The following is a 24,692-nucleotide window of genomic DNA, read 5'->3' as shown; positions in this document are numbered from 1 at the left end:
GGAGCCTATTTTTCACGTGTGAGGCGCACGGTTCTCAGCAAAAATAGACAGTGAAAAGATCTGTTGATAGTCATATTGACATCATACCAGCAACATTACATAACTGACACCTTTCACTATAGTTTCAATGTCTAGGTTATATCTGAATATGTCACAGACCTGAAAAAAATGTGAAGAGGGACTGCTGTATATTTTTAATTAATTTATTTTTATTATTATTATTAACTTTTTTACAATTGAGCACACACTTCTTAACCTTTTTCTGTCTAAACTAAATATAAATTAAATTTATAATGAAATGAAACCAAACATTCTATTATTGATGGCCATTATCAAAGGCAAACTCAATGTAGAAAGATAAGGCTGGCAGTAGCAGCGCCGCAGCAGCAACGCTGGCGATGTGGACACGCACATGCTTGCGAGCTGCAGCAGTTCAGTGAGGTAGCCGTCACGCACACGTGAGGTAAGCGGTGTGGCCCAGGCGTAAGAATTTAAAATGGAACTTCTTTTGGTCATTGTGTGTTTGTTTGATCGCGTCTTTAAAGGTAAGTACGAGTTATCTTGTTCCTCGAACCGGATACATTTTGTTATTTACCGCTGCGGTTATTGATAAATGCATTTTATGTTATTAACGGAATTCGCTACTTTTGTGTTCAGGCTGGTAACGATTAATTTATTTTGCGGCATTTAATTTCTTTATATCAACGCGTCAGAATTTATAAGTGCAACTGTCACAACTTAGCTTCTGCACATGTGCATTTCGTAGCTTGTGATTTTGTGTAGATAGGTTGGTTTGCCATCACTCTGTTAGAACTTATTTGATTGTTTTAAGTTGTAAATCTGATACGGCGGCAGACGCCATTTCATTTAGCCTACTACTGCGTGTTGGCTGACTCGTTGATTTGTAAATGACTGAGCATTTATATCACTGTTAAACATACTGTATACACAGCTTCAATTAAATAGTTGAATATTCACATTTTGTTTAGCATTTGGTTGTTTATTCGCTGTGATATTGAATGAATGAATAAGTTATTGTTTGTTGGAATACGCACATGTTCCGGTCTGCTGTTTCAGCGTGCCGGTTAATACAAGCCTATTATTCATTGTGACTCACAGAGAGCAGATTCACAGACTGCATCTGCTTTTCATTCCAGATTTTCAGTGATTCAGTTCAGGTGAGATTTTCAGTGACCTACAAAATGGTTTACGATGTATTTCAGCTGCAACCATATAATTTTTTTTCACAGCATATGGCTAGATCTCTGTGATGAAAACCCACATTAGGCTCTTTCAGCAGGAGCTTGATGACAGCAACTTTAACTGGGTTGGGTTCACAACCAGAGGAAAGAGATCAGTTAAAGATGTTTAGCATAGGTACGCATTACATTTCATTTACACTGCATTTATACAGCTGGATATATACTGAAGCAATGCAGGTTAAGTACCTTGCTCAAGGGTACATCGGCAGTGTCTTACCCAGGAATTGAACCTATTACCTTTCGGTTACAAGCCCAGTTCCTTACCAACTGTGTTACACTGTACGCCCAATACTGGTGGAAGTTCCAAAAGTTGGGCCATTCAGTAGAAGCAAACTCACCAAACACTTTTACCGTCTGACGATAGTACACCAGCTCTCCCTTGATCTGCAGCTCACCAACATACTCCCCACTGTCAGCCTCTGTGAGATGTGTGAGGGTCAGGGCTCCCGTTGTGAGGTCCAGGGTCGTCCGTCCTTTAAACTGTCCGTAGTCAACCATCTCCTTCTGGTCAAATTCAACCACCTTATGATGATTCTGCTTCCACAATATTTCCTCCAGGGGACCCTGAACATTAGGCTGTAGTGTGAAGTTCCCATTAGACTGGACAATGATGTCAGGTGTGACATAACCTGCAAGAAAGCCAGAGGCATTGATGTGGATGATTAACTGGATTTACTGAGTGCATGATGGTTGCCGTCTCGCTCGTTCTCGTACTCCTCCTCTCCTACCCCGCTTCCTTATTTCTTAATGGAGCGTGCTGGTAAAACCCATTTTACCGTAGTCGCACTCAAATTCATCAAGGTCTGGGAAAGTTAGATCCGAAGGTAGTTTTGTGTTCGTAGGGTTGTTAAGTTTTTAGCAGAAAGTCTCTGGTGTACTGGATCTTGTTAAATTGAGAGTCAACGTGCCAACCTTCAGTTAGGTGAGACGTCGACCACAACACCGCCAGTATAAACACAGCAGTCCACTCCATGTTACTGAACAATAACATGATTTTACAGCACTGCTGTCGACCAACGATGATAAACCATGGCAAAAAAGAAACAAGTTTAAAAAACGATAAATAACTTAACAAATACGATGTAAACTGAACAAACAAACGGACACCACGCCACTGCTGCCGGTCACTGCGTGCGCATGCACCCTTCTCATGTCAATGATAAATCCTCAGACCACTGTAGGGTCAAATGCGGGGTCCCATAGGGCTCTGTCCTTAGGCCTTTGTTGTTCTACATTCTACCCTTTTCATTTATTTATCACTTTTTACTGAAAAACATACATACAATGTACTGCCGCTGACTTACAAATCACTTTGTGGTCCCGCCCCCTCAAACCTTTCCAACCTGCTCACACTGTATGTTCCCACACAAATTCTCCATCCCCATGATTCAGGACATCTTGTCCCCAAAATTAATAAAACAAAGAGTACACGGCACAGCTTTTTCATACAGAGCCCCTCTGCTGAGGAACTGTCAGCACGACCATGTCAGGGAAGTAGAGTCAGTCTGCACTTTAAAAACCAGGCTTAAAACTCACCTCTTCCTCTCGCATTTTTATAAAACATATTTTTGTTCTGCGTTTTAATCCTGTGGTTTTGCATGCTTGTTTTTAAACTATATTTGTATTTTGTATCATTGTTTCATACAGTGTAGTGACCACTGGGTTAAATTCACTTTAAAATCCAATTTAAACTTGATGTTCGCAAACGACACACCCCATTTTACACATGATCTACCCATTACCAATGTTTTACAGAACAACGTTAGAATGTGAAGCCTGAGTTGACGGATACCGACAGCCTACAGACGCAGCTAGCATCTGCTCATCCCTCCTGTCTACACCCATCGTTCTAAATTTAACATGGGGCCTATATTACACTAGGTGAAATAAAATAAAAACATCTTGTTTAAGTGTTTTACGCCCATGTTGCTGTAGCCTAATCGGTCTCAATCTGTTTACCTATGATGGCAATTTGTCCTGACAAATCATTTGAAGTGAGAAAAATGAAATATGCTGTTTCTTATGGTGGGCATGCTCCAAAATATTCAGACCTCCAAAAACAGTGCTTCACTTGAACACCCAAGCCACCCACTGTACCTCATCCAAGAACTATAAACACTAACACACACACACGCATATGCGCACGTGCACACACACGCAGACACACACACGCACTCACACGCACACACACGCACCCACACGGGCACACACACAGACACACACACACACACACACAGATATATATGGTTATATTTCCAGGCACATTTAGGTTGTTTTCTAGGCCTGTAATGTTATGACCGCAGCGCCCATGTTTGGTCTTCAATTAAAATCTGAATAGAAATTACAGTATGTCACCACTAGATGGGAGTGTTGCATGATATAGCATTCTGGAGCAGTCTTGACTGTGCATAGTGATTATCACTGTAGTGAAAGTCAAGGACTACACATTAAAAAAAAAAATCTGCTTTACCCGAATAAAAACATTGAATTTTTTTGTACTGAAACGTGTTTGCTATTTCATTTTTGATTTTTGGTGGGATTGAACAAATCAGTTGCTGTTTACATTGCATATTACTCCATTTTAGACACGGACTCAAAATCTATGCATTCCTTGTGACCCAATTCACAGGCATTGTTTGGTTTATGCCCCTTGCCCCTTGTGTCAAAGCCTATTTCCTGTCTGTTTTAACTGCAGCCCTGTCTCATTCTCTCTGACTCTGACTGGACTCCATGTGTTTGTGATCAATGAGCCAGATGTGAGCATCATCCTGAATGCAGCAATCCTGTTCTGCCTCTAGCATGTATCAGAGGAACAATCGTATAGAGAAACAATCATATCTCCAGTGCTTTCAGAAGGTATTCAGCTCCTTAGAACCTTTTCATCTGCATGAGGGGGCTGTGGTGTGGAGCTGCGTGAGGGGGCTGTGGTGTGGAGCTGCGTGAAAGGGCTGTGGTGTGGAGCTGCGTGAGGGGGCTGTCGTTTGGAGCTGCGTGAGGGGGCTGTGGTGTGGAGCTGCGTGAGGGGGCTGTGGTGTGGAGCTGCATGAGGAGGCTGTAGTGTGGAGCTGCGTGAGGGGGCTGTGGTGTGGAGCTGCCTGAGGGGGCTGTGGTTCGGAGCTGCATGAAGGGGCTGTGGTTCGAAGCTGCATGAGGGGGCTGTGGTGTGGAGATGCGTGAGGGGGCTGTGGTGTGGAGCTCCATACACCTACCAGGTTCTTCTCAGGGGTGAGGGTTCGATGAGTGAAGGTGCTCGTCACAGCACTAATCTGGCCTGTGTGCAGGGCCTACTGGAGTTAGACAGCGCTGTGTTCTGCAGCTGGGATGTACAGAGGATGGCAAGACAGAGCGGAGGGTCTTTGGGCTTTATGTGGTCAAAAGGCATGAAGTACAGGTAGGGTTGCGGAACAACTGGCTCCCCTATTGGTCAGATGGAATAGACTCTCCATACAGTGTATACCTACTGTACATAAGATTAACAAAGTACATTTCAAATAGATAACAATACAAAACAGGGCATGGAATATTATAGAATGAATAAAAATAAAATAATAATGATATAAGACCAATAATGATTCAATTTAATAGAAAATACAATACCCACAATAACAAACGATTTATTCTTAACTGGTTCTGCTAATACATAGATTCATTTCTTCATAATTGTGGGCTTCAGTATATAAAAATGACACGGACCACACTGGTGCACATCACACACCATAATCTACAGATCATGAAAGAGAAATGAGCAGGATTAGCACAGAAACACCTCCATAGCTGGCCAAAAGGAGTTAAACACAGAACAGAAAACAGTGGTGGGGTGTGGCTACAATACGACTGGCTCCCCTGATAAAAAAGTGAAAATAAATTATAGCTGCTGCTGCTAGCCAAAAAAAAAAAGTATAGCACGAGTTAGCTAGATTAGATAACAGACTTTCATCAGGAGTTTATCAACTATTTACATGGAAATTAGACACCAAAATATTGCAGGAATTACAATTACCCGCTCTGCTGCGTCTCTCCCTCCTGTGTGCTCTGGGACAGTCCTGCTAGGTAGACGGAGTGTAGCACAGTGGGTAAGGAACTGGGCTTGTAACCGCAAGGTCGCAGGTTCGATTCCCGGGTAGGACACTGCCGTTGTACCCTTGAGCAAGGTACTTAGCCGAAATTGCTTCAGTATATATCCAGCAGTATAAATGGATACAATGTAAAAAAAAAAAAAAAATGCTATGTAAAAAAAGTTGTGTAAGTCGCTCTGGATAAGAGCGTCTGCTAAGTGCCTGTAATGTAATGCTCAAGGGTTTAAGGGTGTTTTAGGGGCTATAGAGGTTTAGGGGTTTTATAGGGGCTGTAGGGTTTCGGGGGCTTTTCTGGGAGGGACTTCACCCCTCTGTCCTGTGACTCCGTCCTCTCCTCTCTCCCTCTCTTCTTCTCTTCCTCTGCCTCATAGGTGCTGTTGGGCTCCAGATTTGGGCCTGATGTTGGGCTTTCCTCTGCACAGCAGGACTCCTCACTCTCCCCAGTGTGAGGGGGGGAAGGGGCCGTGGTGTCTGGGAGTCCCTGGGCTGGATCAGCTGTGCTTAATGGCTCAGTGAGTGGGACACTTAGATTTTCCTCTGCTGATCTGGAGTTTATATCCTGATCTGAATCTGGTTTTGGGACACTTTCGCCCCCGCCCCCTCCTGCCCCACTGGGCTGAGCTCCGCCCCCATCACTACCTCCATCCTGCCCCTCCCTCTTCTCTCTCTGCCTCTGGGCTCCTGCTCTCTGATTGGCTGCAGTCTCATCAGTAGATTCTGCTGCTCTTTCTGTTTCCTCTTCCTGGTCCTGATTCTGTACTGGAGCTGGTGCTGGATGGGGGGGGGGAATTAGGGAGGTGGAGAAGAGAGGGGCTGGATGGGGGACTGTGGAAGGTCTCCTCTTCATTTCCTGTTTTGGATGGAGCAGCAGGTGGAGACTCAGGAGAGCTGGACGGGACAGTGCCAGAGGAGGGGTGTTTAGAGTTCCCCCACTCAGTCTCCACTCCACTCTCTTCAGAATCTTCACCCCGATTTAGTGATTCTGTACAGAAATGAAATAAAATATTAAATCTGATGTAAAGCAGGTGACTGATTGGCAGGTTACCTGCTGCTTCTCTGTACTTACCTGTCTGACTCTCCTCCTGTGAAATTCCAGCACTCCCATCAGTCCCTTTGTGCTGCTCAGTCAGTGCTGTCTTCTGAACCTCGTCACAGGTCTTAACTGGGCTCCACCCACTGTCAATAAGCTTTACTCTATCCCGGACTTTTAGTGTAGAAACAGGAAATAAGGTTGTGTGTGCTGAGTACAGTACAAATGCAAGGAGGCTCACAGGTGAATATCTGATCCTGCTTTACATCAAGGCCAGGATTCAATCCCCATTCGTCCTAACTGCTCACACAGAATAATGCAAGGGATATTTTTTAAAAAACATCTTAACCAATACAGTTTAATAAATTCAAAATATTCACCCTGAATTAATCTTTCTACAGAGAAATGAAATAGATCTACCTAAATAAATCTACCTGTAAATGTATCTGAGCAGCAAGAGCACCTGCACACAAGAGAATGAGCAGGAACAGCTGCCTGAGTCTCTCATTGAGGACGTTACCTGCTGCTTCTCTGTACTTACCTGTCTGACTCTCCTCCTGTGAAATTCCAGCACTCCCACCAGTCCCTTTGTGCTGCTCAGTCAGTGCTGTCTTCTGATGCTCATCCTGGGTCTTTTCTGGGCTTTTCCCACGTTCTATAAGCTTTACTCTATCCCGAACTTTTACTGCAGAAACAGAGGAAATAAGGCTGTGTGTGCTGAGTACAGTACAAATGCAAGGAGGCTCACAGGTGAATCAGATCCTGCTTCATATCAAGGCCAGGATTCAATCCCCATGTTTCCTCACTCTTCACACACAATAATGCATGTAATGCAGTTATATTTGGTCTTCACCTTCACAATTTGGCAAATTCAAAGTAAACGTTTAACACTTTATACTTAAATTCTGACCCAAAGCTAAGGACAAGTGTTCACTTTTGTGAATGGGGATAGAAAATGTATAGATTAGTCACTTGTTGGACATTTACAAAAGGTTTATACAATAAATTCTCTCGTCAATCATCTAAAATACTTAATGGTCAACAGTTAAGGGTGAAGCCGACTCAAGATATTTCAAATTTAATTCATGGCTTGAAAAATGTCCACAATGTTTTATGGGTATTTTGTAATTTATTTCCTTTCCTGAACTGACTGAACTGCAGGGTAATTGATCCCAACCCTGAAACAGAGGCATTTCAGTACTGCTGTTTCATTATGAGACATGTTTCTGTTCAGAGTTAATTCTGCCTTACCTGGAGTTTCCTCAACGTTTTCAGGGTCTGCTGGTAATAGCTGTTGTCTTTCTGTTTCAAAAGAAGTGTTTCACAGATTTAGTTTATTATCTAGTTTTACCAGCAGCACGCCTACTTCTGAAGTTTATGAATAGGAATACATCTGATTTGAATACATTTGTCATTGAGTACTGTATAGGCATACATTGTATAGATGTAAATTTTTTGGAGGAAACCTGCAGCTGCAGTGTTTTAAGTTCGGAGATAAAGTACCAGAGGGAGTGATGTCATCACCTGCAGCTCTAAGGCCAGAGTGAATAACACTGTTCTGCAGCTCACCATTTACTGCAGCTTCAGAGTCTCTCTCTCTCAGTCTTGTCTTTTCTACAATATAAGATATTAAATATTATTCATTACTCATCGTGCTTTACAGTAGCATCATCATAGTCACCACCATCATTTCTACAGCTTACCCCCAGATTGAGCTTCCATGTCCTCTTCATTTTGTCTTTCTACAATGTAAAATATAATTTTTATTATTATTAGTCATGGGTGTAGTAGCGCTAATGTATGAGCTTTCAGTCCCACAGTATTGGAGAGCTTGTGCTCATTTTATGGAGACAACAGGAGTGCAGCCCTACTGAATCCAGTCCTGAGTAACTGCTGCAGAAACAGCAGGATCTGCATATGGATGCGTTTATTAATATCATTTCATGTATTATTTGAAAAGACTCTTACTTTTGTAGAATTTCTTGTAGTAAAATAAAAGCAATCCCACAATGATGAAGATGAGGAAGAGGACAAGGACTACAGAAATCACGACAGAGGCGCTTCCTAAAAACAAAGAAAAACAGAGCATGTTAGAAAAATATAAAAGACAAAGCTCAACCATTTTGATCTGACTATTGAAAGATGTATATAAATATATTTCTCTGTGTATATATTTCTGACTTCAGAAGATGATTTATTTAGTTCCCTGTGTTAATGAAATGGCAGTTAATGTGAAGTTGACTGGTTGCTCAGTAACAGCTGTCTCAGCTGACAGTGCTGGGGATGATTGGGGTCAGTAGTAATCAATGTGCCTCAGTCATGTTTCAGAGACTGTGGGGTAGATGGGGCAACTGAGCATTTAACCCCTAGTAGGACCCGACAGTACTGTAAACAGGGCCTTTACCCAGTACTCTATGATGTAGACCAGAGGGTGAAATTTGGGTGGAAGTCCCATGGAATTCACAGGATCCACAGGACAGCACAGAAAATTCAGCAGAGGTTTGTAACCCCAGGGAAACGGCAGAATATGAGGAACTTTTTAATTAAGTGAGAGGGAAACAAATAATTTCACACAGGCAAGACATAAAGGGTCAACTGCATTTCAGCTGGAACAGCTATCCAAACCTGTGAAATGAGAATTAGGGGTGGACTACATAACAACTGGAACAGCTACCCAAACCTGTGAAATGAGGATTAGGGGTGGACTGTGGCAGCCAGGATGGCAGGCCTGTGCTCAGTCCCTACATCAGCTGAGTGGGCCTTACCTGGAGCAGGGAAGCAGCTCTTTACAGGAAAGTCTGTTCTGCTCTCACCCACAGGGTTGTGCAGCACACAGGTGTAGACTGCATCAGAGCTCTCTGCTGCCTCTATCTTCAGCTGGGACCCTGGCTGGGGCTCTATGGCAAGCCCCTCCCACCTGTACTGAGTGCTTGGTCTGTTGCCCCCAGAGCACAGCAGGGTTACTGAGGGGCCGTTCACTTGGCAGGTGACTGCTGGTTTACCTACAGCATCCATATGGAGAACAAAGGCTTGTGACCTCACAGCTAACTTTAGCATTGTCTTTCATGGATAAACACATCTGACCCACATGATCGAGTGATATAAAGCTCTTTTTTACTGAAACACTAGCGTATGACTGTAGGGTCTCACATGCTATTCACTCCCATATCCTTGTGGTTACAGACCAACTTCCCCTCCCACACCTGCACACAAATCCCATACAGGTATGCTATTTTTCTGGGATAGACCAACCTGTTATACAGGTTACAGGTGTGTGAGATGAACCTGTGTGACTCTCAGAGAGCAGATGCACAGACTTTTAGTGACTCAGTTCAGCTGAGCTGTTGATCAAATGTCTTTTTTTAACCCTGTTGTCCGATCATCTAGTCTTTAGATTCTGATCTTTGAGAAACAGACATTATCATTTATATGACCATGGGATTGTATCCGTTTTCTCTCCCTGCTCTCCACTCCACTAACATCAAAGGGAACATCCATGGGGCAATGAAGCCCTGTTACAGGTCTTATCTCTGCGTTATGGTTTTTGGACTGTGATCTTGGTTTCCTGGGGCATGTTTGGGAGAACCGGCTGTGGTTTGGTTTTTTCACTCATTTCCTCTGTGACTGTAACTTGTCCATGTCGGTAACATTGTGTTTTCTTTTCTTTAAGGTAGCAGAACCTCGTCTTTATCATATGTGAATCTTCGTTGTAACTTAATGAATTTCTTCATTTTAATCTGGTTCTGAGGTGTCCATTTGACAAAGGTTGATCCAACAGATTTCTCTGCCTATCAATGAACTTGCCAATTTAATTAATTATTGATACTTTGATAATCCATCCATCCATTATTTATACCCGCTAATCCTGAGCTGGGTTGCGGGGGGTGCTGGAGCGTATCCCAGCATGCATTGGGCGAGAGGCAGGAATACACCCTGGACACACACCATTCACTCACACACCCATTTCTATGGCCAATTTAGAGTCTCCAATTAGCCTACCTGCAGGTCTTTGGACTGTGGGAGGAAACCCACATGGACATGGGGAGAACATGCAAACTTCACACAGAAAGGCCCCAAGCCAAGATTCAAAAACCACAACCTTACTGCTGTGAGACGACAGTGCTACCCACTACACCACCATGCCGCCCCATCTTTGATAATAAGAAGAAATTCAATTTACCAAATATATTTTATATGTAGGATACGTGAGGGGTTTTAACTGTTGATGCACTTGTGTTCGGTATTCAGAGTGCCGGATGTCAATCGAGGGTTTTAACTGTTAAAACTGCTGGATTCAGAAAATGAAACATATTTCACTTAATCTTCACTTTGCCAACACAGCAGTTTTTACATCAGAAGTCAAAATCAAAGTTAAGTGCTACACATCTGTTACAACAAAAAAATCAGTTGTATGTGGTAGAATATGTGGTATATGTGTTTGTAGTAGAAATTAGTAATCTAAATTGAAGAAAGTCTCTCTCTGGACTGTGAAGTCAGAGAAAAGTCTTTCCAACGGTAATGCCTGTTATGTCTCTGCCAGTGTGTGTGTGTGTGTGTGTGTGTGTGTGTGTGTATGTATGCATGTGTTTGTGTGTCTGTGTGTCTGTGTGTTGGCCAGAGCGTGTAGCAGTAGTAAAAAGCAGACTGTGGCAGTCAGGATGGCAGGCCTGTGCTCAGTCCCTACATCAGCTGAGTGGGCCTTACCTGGAGCAGGGAAGCAGCTCTTTACAGGAAAGTCTGTTCTGCTCTCACCCACAGGGTTGTGCAGCACACAGGTGTAGATTGCATCAGAGCTCTCTGCTGCCTCTATCTTCAGCTGGGACCCTGGCTGGGGCTCTATGGCAGGCCCCTCCCACCTGTACTGAGTGCTTGGTCTGTCGCCCCCAGAGCACAGCAGGGTTACTGAGGGGCCGTTCACTTGGCAGGTGACTGCTGGTTTACCTACACCATCTACATGGAGAACAAAGGCTTGTGACCTCACAGCTAACTTTAGCATTGTCTTTCATGGATTAACACACCTGACCCACATGATTGATTAATATAAAGCGCTTTTTTACTGAAACACTTATGGTTGAGAACTCTGTGAAACTATAACTTTTGTGTCATTTAGTGATATTCACACTCATAACCGTGTGGTTACAGACTGACTTGTGAAGCACTTTGAAATAATGTAAAATGCCATGCTTCTACCTGCTTTGACAGACAAAAACATTTTTTTATTGCCCCACTAAATGGTTGAAAGTGTATTTCAGTAGACAATGTATATGTTTTTTATAACATACAGCTAAATTTTTTGGATGAAAGCCCACAATTAACTGGGATTTGGTCATTCAGTAGAAGCAAACTCACCAAACACTTTCACCGCCTGACGATATTCCACCAGAGTTCCCTTGATCTGCAGCTCACCAACATACTCCCCACTGTCAGCCTCTGTGAGACGTGTGAGGGTCAGGGCTCCCGTTGTGAGGTCCAGGATCGTCCGTCCTTTAAACTGCCTGTATTCAACCACCTCCTTCTGGTCAAATTCAACCACCTTATGATTATTCCACCTCCACAAAATTTCCTCCAGGGGACCCTGAACTCTAGGCTGTAGTGTGAAGTTCCCGTTAGACTGGGCAATGATCTCAGGCGTGACATCACCTGCAAGAAAGCCAGAGGCATTGATGTGGATGATTAACTGGATTTGTTGAGTGCATGATGTGAAGCGCAGTAAGTCTTTTAGAATGAATGAATTTTTCACTTATTTTTTAAAATATAGAAACCATAGCCTAGGTACATTTTTCCAAAGAAAATGTTAACAGAAAGTGTCTTAGTAAGGTGCTGGGCCAACAGAAGCCATCAGGACAGCTTCAGTGTACCTTGGCATAGATTCTACACATCTCTGGAACGTTATTGGAGGGATAGAACACTATTCTTCCAAAAGATATGCCCTCATTTGGTGTTTTGGTGATGGTGGGCGAGAGCAAGGTCTAACACGTTGGTCCAAAATCTCCCATTGGTGTTCAATTGAGTTCAGACACATATCTTCTCCTTGGCTTACAAAAAGAACTCATTTCCTGGAGAGTAATTAGTTTCGTGTGAAGAAATTTTGGAGCTTAACAGTATTAGTTTTGAATGGACTTCAATGGGGAAACCTGCTTTTCGGTGCCAGACTTACTAAACTGCAATACCTCGAGTAACCACTGGAGTCTATAAACAGAGAATGACCATCTCTGGTCCCCTGCCTTCTCTTCGCATCGCCTCTTACTTCTGAGGGCGTTCCTTTTATGTTCGCTTTCGTTTTTGAAGCGCGATTATTCATGTGGGCCAGTTTAAACCTTTTTGAATACGTTTTCAGCCTCTGAAGTTTGCATTTGTTGTTTTGACGTCAGCACTAAAGACAGCTGTTATCACTGGGCGTCATGGATGATGAACTCTGGATGGATGACGAGCCTGTGTGCAGCAGCTGTTTCTGGTTTTTACACTTAGTAGTTATAATAATATTCTAATTACCGGACAGAAGGCTATTAATTCAGTCTCCAAGACAAATTATTTAGGCTAATGCAGGGGGTTGGGGCACACTGCTATCCGTCTGTTCCCGTTTACTACAATAACTGACCGAGAATATGACAGTACAAACTCAATTAAGATGCAAATAATTTTACAAGCCTACATGAACGGAATCTGATAAACCTACAGACACAGACAGTACCTCAATACTTCCCTTCTGTCAACATTTATCATTCTAAATGTAAAATATTACAGTAGCTGAAATATAAAGTCTCACTAAAGTATTTCACTTTCACACCTGTCTCAAGCCGCTTATGTGTATTGTCTTTGTCCTGATAATTCATTGACTCGCGCTGCAGATTCCCACAGTAATGTCAGGAACTCAGTGAAACAATCAAATGCAAAACACGTAGGATCGCTCAACACTGTCCGCCGCGATTTCCTCAGGCAGAAATCACACAGGATTATATTAACCGCTTCAGGCGCAGCGCGGTTGAACAGCGGAGTTAAACGTATTTCTTGAGTCTACTGCACAATAATTTAGCATATTAGCAAGATAGTTAAACGTGTAACCTGTGAAAAAAAGGTTATCACTTGGAAACCATACTACGAAAGACTAACAGAAGCGAGTTACAGTTCTTACCGAATATGAAGTTCGCGAGGATAAAAAATAACGGCGTAGTGATTCTGAAGCGCGTGTCTGCCATTGCTCGCCTTCATACAGGCGCATCTCCGGTGGCGAGCCTGATGTGAAAGTGAAAGCTTACTTGCGGGTTGGTAACCCCGGTTTTTCCCAACGGTTATTTACTACTAGCATGCTATCCGGGATGGGGGCGATCATGCAGTTTTGTATTTCTTGACAAATAGGTATGGCAAGAAACATACGGCCATGTACACATGCGCTCTTACAAGGAGGAAACAACAAACAAACAGGCACTGAACAATTTGGGATTACAAAAAGCAAGACATAATAACATTTGGACTTACACATTAACTGAGAAGCAATGATAGAAGGTACTTAAAAAAAAACAGAATTAAAGAAAGCATTGTGGAAACATATTACAGTATGATTTTAGGGGCATGAATAGGATGGAGAAGTTACATGAGTGCTCATGAGGATGTGAGTTAAGCATTTATATGTAGTACATTATAAAGTGCTTTAATTTAAGGACGTTTTGGGGAGTGTGAGGGGGTGAAAGGAGTGTGTGGAATGAATGTGTGGAATATTACAATCATATTAGTCATAATGAATAAATAAATACTGTTCTGCTACCCAACTGGTCTAAAAATTTTTTTTTTTTAAACTCAAAGTCAACTGCAAGTCATCACAGCATACTACTAGCAAGTAATCCCCTTAACCTGTATTTAAGGCAGTCATATGGTAAATGGACTGCATTTATATAGCACTTTTATCCAAAGCGCTTTACAATTGATGCCTCTCATTCGCCAGATCAGTTAGGGGTTAGGTGTCTTGCTCAAGGACACTTCGACATGCCCAGAGCGGGGTTTGAACCGGCAACCCTCCGACTACCAGACAATCGGTCTTACCTCCTGAGCTATGTCGCCCCCAGTCATGTTTGGTGTGGTTATCTTCTAAAATTCATGACGAAGATCATGGAATAAAGTATATCTGATTATCTTGTACAGCTATATGATTATCCAACCAGATCTAATTTGGCGAATATTTTACTGAACCAATCGAAATCCACCCCCGATGGGAAGGGCGGTAGTGATATGAAGGTGTGTCCTCCAAACAGCCAATGGCAGCGCAGACCTCAAACAGCCAATGACAGCTTAGACCTCTGAAACACCTGGCCACGGAGTTTAGCTAGACGACACCAGGGGCTCGGGCGTCTTCTCTTTCTTTTCTCTATTTTCCCCCTTCGTACCCGAGCCTGGGTGTACGGAGATTTTTTGGAATGCTACGGTAGCCGCGGTGTCTCTGCTGGATGAGCCTGAACAGCTGTGCTGTTGGACCCGGCTCTGGGACCATGTGTCTACACCATGAAGTACTGACGGGTTCGTGTGTGGGGGAGTCCGTAGGGGAGCCAGGAAAGTAAAAATACTGAAACTATAGCTGCTACTAGCCAAGACAAGTTCACACAGACACGTACATACACACACACACACACATACACAGCGCAATAAAGTTTCAGTTCTTTAAATGATCTCCTATTTTCTTGGTCTTAGGAGCTTCTATTCCTGTGTCTGCAGTTGTGACTCTGTACTGCGCTGGTGCTAGATGGGGGGGGGGGGGGGGAATATCAGGGGGTGGAGAGGAGAGGGGCTGGGCGGGGGACTGTGGAAGGTCTCCTCCTCACTTTCTGTTTTGGGTGGAGCAGCAGGTGGAGTCACAGGAGCGCTGGACGGGACAGTGCCAGAGGAGGGGTGTTTAGAGTCCCCCCCCTCAGTCTCCACTCCACTCTCTTCAGAATCTTCACCCTAATTTAGTGATTCTGTGGAGAAATGAAATGAAATATTGAACCTGATGTAAAGCAGGTGACTGACTGGCCAGTCACCTGCTGCTTCTCTGTACTTACCTGTCTGACTCTCCTCCTGTGAAATTCCAGCACTCCCATCAGTCCATTTGTGCTGCTCAGTCAGGACAAAGGGACTACAGAACAAGGACAAGGACTACAGAAATCACGACAGAGGCGCTTCCTAAAAACAAAGAAAAACAGAACATGTTAGAAAAATATAAAAGACAAAGCTCAACCATTTTGATCTCACTATTGAAAGGTGTATATAAATATTTTTCTGTGTGTATATATTTCTGACTTTAGAAGATGATTTATTTAGTTCCCTGTGTTAATGAAATGGCAGTTAATTTGAAGTTGACAGGTTGCTCAGCAACAGCTGTCTCAGCTGACAGTGCTGGGGATGATTGGGGTCAGTAGTAATCAATGTGCCCCAGTCATGTTTCAGAGACTGTGGGGTAGATGGGGCAACTGAGAATTTAACCCCTAGTAGGACCCGACAGTACTGTAAACAGGGCCTTTACCCAATACTCAATGATGTAGACCAGAGGGTGAAATTTGGGTGGAAGTCCCATGGAATTCACAGGATAGAACAGAAAATTCAGCAGAGGCTTGTAACCGCAGGAGAATGGCAGAATATGAAGAACTTTTTAATTGAGCGGGAAAAGAATAATTTCACACAGGCAAGTCATAAGGGGTGGACTACATAACAACTGGAACAGCTACTCAAACCTGTGAAATGAGCATTAGGGGTGGACTGTGACAGCCAGGATGGCAGGCCTGTGCTCAGTCCCTACATCAGCTGAGTGGGCCTTACCTGGAGCAGGGAAGCAGCTCTTTACAGGAGAGTCTGTTCTGCTCTCACCCACAGGGTTGTGCAGCACACAGGTGTAGACTGCATCAGAGCTCTCTGCTGCCTCTATCTTCAGCTGGGACCCTGGCTGGGGCTCTATGGCAGGCCCCTCCCACCTGTGCTTGGTCTGTCGCCCCCAGAGCACAGCAGGGTTACTGAGGGGCCGTTCACTTGGCAGGTGACTGCTGGTTTACCTACAGCATCTACATGGAGAACAAAGGCTTGTGACCTCACAGCTAACTTTAGCATTGTCTTTCATGGATTAACACACCTAACCCACATGATGGAGTGATATAAAGCACTTTTTTACTGAAACACTGACTAGGGTATGACTGTAGGGTCTCACATGCTATTCACTCCCATATCCTTCTGGTCACAGATTGTGAAAAAGTACTTAAAACATGCAAATTCACCGTCATTGTACCTCTGGGATCGAACTGAAAGTCGAGGCCAAGGTCGCAAATTACATGCGCATGTGTAAGGCCCGGTCCACGCCGCTTACCTCACGTGTGCGTGACGGTCGCGGAACCTCTTGCTTCTCATTTCGGCGCCCATGTTAACAGGCTAGAGCAGCCCACACAGCCTGCGTGAGACGCGTGTCTGAGGCGCGGCCCGAGCCTCGCTGCTGCGGCGCGTCATCTAGAGTTTCAGCCTGGAGCCTATTTTTCACGTGTGAGGCGCGCGGTTCTCAGCAAAAATAGACAATGAAAAGATTTGTTGGTAGTCATATTGACATCATACCAGCAGCATTACATAACGGACACCTTTCACTATAGTTTAAATGTCTAGGCTTTATCTGAATATGTCACAGGCTTGAAAAAAATGTGAAGAGGGATTGCTGTATATTTTTTATTTATTTATTTTTATTATTATTATTTATTTATTTATTTTTACAATTGAGCACAGGTTTCTTGACCTTTTTCTGTCTAAACTAAATATAAATTAAATTTATAATGAACTGAAATCAAACATTCTATTATTGATGGCCATTATCAAAGGCAAACTCAATGTAGAAAGATAGGGCTGGCAGTAGCAGTGCCGCAGCAGCAACGCTGGCGATGTGGACACGCACATGCGTGCGAGCCGCAGCAGTTCAGTGAGGTAGCCGTCACGCACACGTGAGGTAAGCGGTGTGGCCCAGGCGTAAGAATTTAAAATGGATCTTCTTTTGGTCATTGTGTAAGAATGGGTTGTTGCATACTTGCTCCTGTTTGTTTGCATCGCGTCTTTAAAGGTAAGTACGAGTTATCTTGTTGAAGCGGATACTTTTTGTTATTTACCGCTGCGGTTATTGACAAATGCATTTTATGTTATTAACTAAATTCGCTACTTTTGTGTTCAGGCTGGTAACGTTTAATTTATTTTTCGGCATTTCATTTCTTTATATCAACGCGTCAGAATTTATAAGTGCAACTGTCAAGACTTAGTTCTTGCACATGTGTATTTCATAGCTTGTGATTTTGTGTAGATAGGTTGGTTTGCCATCACTCTGTTAGAACTTATTTGATTGTTTTAAGTTGTAAATCTGATACGGCGGCAGACGCCATTTCATTTAGCCTACTACTGCGTGTTGGCTGACTCTTTGTAAATGAATGAGCGTTTATATCGCTGTTAAACATACTGTATGCACAGCTTGAATTAAATTGTTGAATATTCACATTTTGTTTAGCATTTGTTTGTTTATTCCCTGTGATATTGAATGAATGAATAAGTTATTGTTTGTTGAAACACGCACATGTTCCGTTCTGCCGTTTCAGCGTGCCGGTTAATACTAGCCTATTGTTTATAAATGCTAAAGTTTATTTCTTTGCATTCTGTCATTCATCTATATACTTTTCTTTATTCTGTAAAATATTGAATATGATTTGAAAACCAGTGACTATATTGTAAGTGTTTTTTTCTGCTTGTTTATTTAGGTCCACGGTATAGCTACAAATTAACATGGTGTAAATTTAAACGTGGATCAAATTCTTTAAATGCTTTAATTTGAACTGCCCTCAACACAGCCCAGCTTCCCCTACCACACATGCACACACCTCCCATACAGGTGTGCTGTTTTTCTGGGATAGACCAACTTGTTAAACAGGTTACAGGTGTGTGAGATGAACCTGTGTGACTCAAAGAGAGCAGGTTACAGGTGAGTGAGATGACCTGTGTGACTCACACAGAGCAGGTTACAGGTGTGTGAGATGAACCTGTGTGACTCACACAGAGCAGGTTTCAGGTGTGTACGATGACCTGTGTGACTCACACAGAGCAGGTTTCAGGTATGTACGATGACCTGTGTGACTCACAGAGAGCAGATTCACAGACTGCATCTGTGACTATCATTTTTTTTCACAGCATATGGCAGCATCTCTGCGATGAAAACCCACATTAGACTTTTTCAGCAGGAGCTTGATGACAGCAACTTTATCTGGGTTGGGTTCACAACCAGAGGATCAGTTAAAGATGTTTAGCATAGGTACGCATTACATTCCATTACAGGCATTTAGCAGACGCTCTTATCCAGAGCGAAATACACACCTTTAACGTAGCATTTACACTGCATCCATTTATACAGCTGGATATATACTGAATCAATTCCGGTTAAGTACCCTCCTCAAGGGTACATCGGCAGTGTCCTACCCAGGAATTGAACCCATTACCTTTCGGTTACAAGCCCAGTTCCTTACCCACTGTGCTACACACTGTGCTACAAGCCCAATACTGGTGGAAGTTCCAAAAGTTGGGCCATTCTGTAGAAGCAAACTCACCACTTTTACCATCTGACGATAGTACACCAGCTCTCCCCTGATCTGCAGCTCACCAACATACTCCCCACTGTCAGCCTCTGTGAGACGTGTGAGGGTCAGGGCTCCCGTTGAGAGGTCCAGGGTCGTCCGTCCTTTAAACTGTCCGTAGTCAACCATTTAGCTGTAGTGTGAAGTTCCCATTAGACTGGACAATCATCTCAGGCGTGACATCACCTGCAAGAAAGTATATTAATACAAATCATGAGCAATTTTTTTTACTCTAATCTGAGCTAACAGGTTAGCAAGTATACAGATACAGTAAATGAAGTTAGAGAAATGATCAGAAGTTCCTTTGCTGGCACTAGTCCAGGACACACATATAACCCATTCATGGAATTTTATGGCTCATTATTTTGCTCAGGGAAATGCTTTATTTATTTTTGTGACCTAAATGTAATGTGACAGGGGGCCTCCTTTAAATTGCAGTAATCAGATATTGATTTTACAAACATAAATACTGAGCACTCAAAAAAATCTGAAGAAAACCCGCGTCTGCCCTGTCCAAAGAAGCTGGCTGAAAGGTGTCACACACCCACAAGTGCTTAACTGCTGCTGTTTCCAGGTAACTCCTCGTGTTGTGATTTGCTTTGCACTGTGATTCTAAGCAGGCGCTTTTCCAAAGCAATGCTCCCCATATTTTGCTACATTTGTTCAATGGACTTAGTGCCACTTTTCTCCTCTTGCATATCATATCGTATTTGGACTTTAAATGTTGCGCCACATCAAAGATACAAATCTGTAAAAGTCCAAGTGTATATAAAATCAATGGCATCACTTTAATCAGTGGATCACTGACAGATCTCCCCTTGCACTCTTCTCCACTGGAGCAGCAGGGCAGGGAGGAGCCTAATTTGTCCTTTGGATCCTGTAAGAAACCCCTTCCACACGCAGCGGAAGTATCTGAGTGGTGAAGGAACGCGTGTAGTCTCACCTGGTGCTACTAGAACAGGAGTAATTTAATGATATCTCAATTATCTGACTCCAAAATAATGTTTTAACATTTCCTCTGTGCCAACAGTTATGCATAGACTGAGGAGACTGCTTTCTGCCAGTAGTGTGGCTCCATACCGATCGCTGTCCATCATGGTAGGCGTGGACGTGCCTCTGGCTTGTGTAGCCTGCATAAATCCTGCTACAACACTAGTGTATAAGCAAGTGACTACAGGGTGCAGATGTCCTGAGTTCTGTGTGTATGTTAGGACCTTAAAACTACGAGGTGTGCAGATGTAAGCTTCAAAGAGGAATGACAGGTCAAAATGAACGTAGCTTATTGTACAGTGTGTTCAATAGTGGCAATATACAGTAGTCCAAAAGTATGTGTATAGTGAGATGGCTATATGCATATGATGCAAAGGAGACCATGTTGACCAGTCTCCCTGAACCATTCCATGTTTCCCCTTGCATACCCAAAAGATAAAATCAAAACACCAAGTCATCAAATAAAGACTCAATCATGACTGAACAGGACATCGATGATCCTGCTTACACTTTCTCTGTAAGCATACCACACCGGGTCAACCCTTGTATCTGGCTGAGCGCTGACCCATAGGTACCAAGATTTAGTCGGCACCCAGCACCCAGCACCAAATACCAAATACACCAACTACTTCTGCATGACATCAGCTTTCCAACGATACAAAGCATGATTAGACTTTATTATGGAGACCCAAAGGTTCACATAACGCTGATCCAGTAGGATGTTTTCAGCACTGTCTCTCACACCAGCCGACTCCCTCTCAGCACAGTAAACAGTCTATTTCACCCTGAGGCAGACTTCTGTGAGCTGCCCTACAGTCCACTACCAGCCAAATTACTGAAGGAACTCTGACTGGTATGGAGCGCGCCTGTGCTTAACCTCGTTAACTGGCCTTGTTAGCCTCTGGTTTTGTATCCAACTCCTTGACAGTTTCTGTCATCAAGCCCCCGGTGCAAAAGCCTAATTTTAAACCCTGAAATCCTAAAAAACTACAGACCTATCTCCATTCTCCTCTTCTAAAATACTTGAAGGCTGCAGCCAAACAGCTCAGTGCTTTGCTGAAGATGAATAATATTGATGAAAGCCTTCATGTTCATAGCCCCATTGCAGCACAGAGACCAGAACTGATGACCTCCTTTTAGCCTCAGATCAGAAAACTCCTACACTCGTCTTAATCTCAGCACAGCATTCGATTGTGTAGAACAGGGCTGCCCAATCCTGATCCTGAAGGTCTATCTTCCAGTATTTCTTAATTCCAAACCTAACAAGCCACATCATAAGAATTAGAGATGTCGTTCAGTTGCTAATTAGTAGAATCAAGTGTGCTGAATTAGGGTTAACATTTTATTTTATTTATTTAACCATTATTTAACCAGGAAAACCCCATTGAGATTGAAATCTCTTTTGCAAGGGGGACCTGCCATGAAAAACAAAGTTACCCAACAAGACTTAAACCTAACAAAATGTACAAACATCAAATGTGGGATGAGACAGAGGTGTAACAATAATTAAAAGTAGAGCAGAGGTTAAGAGGTTAAAAGCAGGAGCATACTTCGGTCACAGAGTCATAAATTGAAATTAAAACGTATAGGATGGAAGGATGGATCTCCAGGAACAGGACTGGGCAGCTCTGCGGCAGACCATGACATTCTTTGGCGCACACACAAGAATTTGCAGGCAAGTACTCCAATGATTGAGATCATACCTGCCAGACAGATTTCAGTTTGTTCATGTTAATGATAAATCCTCAGACCACTGTAGGGTCAAATGTGGGGTCCTACAGGGCTCTGTCCTTAGGTCTTTGCTGTTCGACATTCTACCTTTTTCATTTATTTATCACTTTTTACTGAAAAACATACATACAATGTACTGCCGCTGACTTACAAATCACTTTGTGGTCCAGCCCCCTCACACCTTTCCAACCTGCTCACACTGTATGTTCCCACACAAATTCTCCATTCCCAAGATTCAGGACATCTTGTCCCCAAAATTAAAAATAACAAACAGTACACGGCACAGCTTTTTCATACAGAACCACTCTGCTGAGGAACTATTAGCCCGACCATGTCAGGGAAGCAGAGCCTAAAACTCACCTCTTCCTCTCGCATTTTTATAAAACAATTTTTTGCGGTTTAATCCTGTGGTTTTGCATGCTTGTTTTTAAAATATATTTGTATTTTGTAATATTGTTTCGTACAGTGTAGTGACCACTGGGTTAAATTCACTTTAAAATCCAATTTAAACTTGATGTTTGCAAACGACACACCCCATTTTACCCATGATCTACCCATTACCAATGTTTTACAGAACAACGTTAGAATGTGAAGCCTGAGTTGACGGATACCGACAGCCTACAGACGCAGCTAGCAGCTGCTCATCCCTCCTGTCTACACCCATCGTTCTAAATTTAACATAGGGCCTATATTACACTAAAATAAAATAAAAACGTCTCGTTTAAGTGTTTTACGCCCATGTTGCTGTAACCTAATCGGTCTCAATCTGTTTACCTATGATGGCAATTCGTTCTGACAAATCATTAACTCGCGGAGCGGTTTCTGTTTCCGGATATCATGTATGTGGCAACATGTATGTTTACTGTGTCGTTTACATGCAGTCCGTGTCTCTGTGATAGTGTTCACTCGTTGAGCGTTCGCCGGAATATAGACCTAATATTTAAAAAAACAAAACAAAAAAAACAAACAAACAAACAAACAAAAACGAATTTACAGCTAGAAAGTTCCATGGTACTATCAGAAACTCGATAACAAGGTGAAAGCTTCCACTCATAACAGGTAGGGTCGCTCAACACTGTCCGCAGCGTCCGCGGTCAGAGGCTCTTCCTCGGGCAGAAATCACAGCGGATTATAACCGCTATTACCGTAAGAGCAGTGCAGTGTAACAGAGTCGAGTTCAGCGAATTCGGCTCGTAGTTTACAGCCTATGTCGTTATTTTAGTTTATATAGATGAATTTGGCATATGAACTAGATAATTAAATGTGTTACCTCTGAAAAAGGTTATGACGTAAAACACACAGAACGGATAATTACCGAAACGATTTAGGAAAACAGTTCTCACCAAATTTGAAGTTCGCGAAGATAAATAACGCCGTTGTGATTCTGAAGTGCTTGTCTGCCATTGCTCACCTTCATAGTGGACTTTGGATTTATGAACACACCTTAGTGGGCAGGACCGAAAGTGAAAGCGCGTTGTCCACAGCCCTTATTTGTTATAACCGTGTAAATAGCAGAAGAATCCAAATAATATCCACAACAAGCCCAATATTTAACAGCGCCTGTTTAATCTCTGCATGTCCTGCAAGGAAGAGTGAGATAAAATTCCTCCACAGAAATTTGAAAGACTGATATCAAATTAAAGGAAGTGGTTTTAGTTACTGCTGCTAATGGTGGTGCTACTAGTTAGGTTTAAAGTGGCCATTACTTTTTCACATGGATGATAGGGGTGTTCGGTAACTTTTTTCATTAAATAAATGAAATTATTTAAATGTGTTTTGTGTTTACTCAAGTTCCCTATGTCTAATACTATAATTTGGCTTAATATCTGAAACCATTCTGTGTGAAAAATATGCATTAATAAAGAAAATTAGGTCGCTGTACTTTTAAGTGAGAAAAATGAAATATGCCGTTTCTTATGGTGGGCATGCGCCAAAATGTTCACAGGCCTCCAATAACAATGCTTCACTTGAACACCTAAGCCACTCACTGTACCTCTTCCAAGAACTATAAACACTAACACACACACACGCAGACGCGCACACACACAAACACACACGCATGTACGCACGCACGCACACATGCATATTTCCAGGCACATTCAGGTTGTTGTTTAGGCCTGTAATGTTATGACCGCAGCGCCCATGTTTGGTCTTCAAATAAAATCTGAATAGCAGTTACAGTGTGTCACCACTAGATGGGAGTGTTGGGCAAATATTGGCACTCAGGAGCTGCGTAGTCTGATTTTCAAAAAAAAAAAAAAAAAAACCTCCTCATGACGACTGCCACAGCATGATATAGCATTCTGGAGCAGTCTTGACTGTGCATAGTGATTATCAGTGTAGTGAAAGTCAAAAACTACACATTAAAAAAAACATCTGCTTTACCTGAATAAAAACATTGAATTTTCTTGTATTGAAACATGCATTTGCTATTTCATGTTTGATTTTTGGTGGGATTGAACAAATCAGTTGCTGTTTACATGATATATTACTCCATTTTAGACTTAGACTCAAAATCAATGCATTCCTTGTGACCCAATTCACAGGCATTGTTTGGTTTATGCCCCTTGCCCCTTGTGTCAAAGCCTATTTCCTGTATGTTTAACTGCAGCCCTGTCTCATTCTCTCTGACTCTGACTGGACTCCATGTGTTTGTGATCTATGAGCCAGATGTGAGCATCATCCTGAATGCAGCAATCCTGTTCTGCCTCTAGCATGTATCAGAGAAACAATCATATAGAGAAACAATCATATCTCCAGTGCTTTCAGAAGGTATTCAGCTCCTTAGAACCTTCTCATCTGCATGAGGGGGCTGTGGTGTGGAGCTGCGTGAGGGGGCTGTGGTGTGGAACTGCGTGAGGGGGCTGTGGTGTGGAGCTGTGTGAGGGGGCTGTGGTGTGGAGCTGCATGGGGGGTTGTGGTTCAAAGCTGCATGAGGGGGCTGTGACTCGGAGCTGCATGAGGGGGCTGTGGTTCGAAGCTGCATGAGGGGGCTGTGGTG

The 24,692-nt window shown here is 42.9% G+C and overlaps 1 protein-coding gene and 1 long non-coding RNA gene across 4 annotated transcripts in view; both read right to left on the bottom strand.

The window, feature by feature from the left end:
• Positions 1-24,692, bottom strand: part of LOC118222926 (hemicentin-2-like) — a 106,710-nt gene that overhangs the window by 13,577 nt on the left and 68,441 nt on the right. For all 3 annotated transcript variants that reach the window (XM_035408867.1, XM_035408868.1, XM_035408866.1), the window contains exons 8-10: positions 16,152-16,303; positions 11,073-11,309; positions 9,134-9,379 (exon numbers count right to left, since the gene is read on the bottom strand). In XM_035408867.1, the coding sequence (XP_035264758.1) occupies positions 9,134-9,379; positions 11,073-11,309; positions 16,152-16,303 (635 nt within the window). The remainder of the gene's footprint in view (positions 1-9,133; positions 9,380-11,072; positions 11,310-16,151; positions 16,304-24,692) is intronic.
• Positions 16,306-23,119, bottom strand: LOC118222930. Its single transcript, XR_004764362.1, has 3 exons — positions 23,035-23,119; positions 18,944-19,156; positions 16,306-16,390 (listed from the first exon to the last, which is right to left on the bottom strand). It is a non-coding gene; the product is annotated as an uncharacterized LOC118222930 (long non-coding RNA).

Source organism: Anguilla anguilla, chromosome 3 (assembly GCF_013347855.1).
Source record: "Anguilla anguilla isolate fAngAng1 chromosome 3, fAngAng1.pri, whole genome shotgun sequence".
NCBI lineage: Eukaryota > Metazoa > Chordata > Actinopteri > Anguilliformes > Anguillidae > Anguilla > Anguilla anguilla.
The sequence above is the reverse complement of the archived record's forward strand: the minus strand, read 5'-3'. Positions and strand labels throughout refer to the sequence as shown.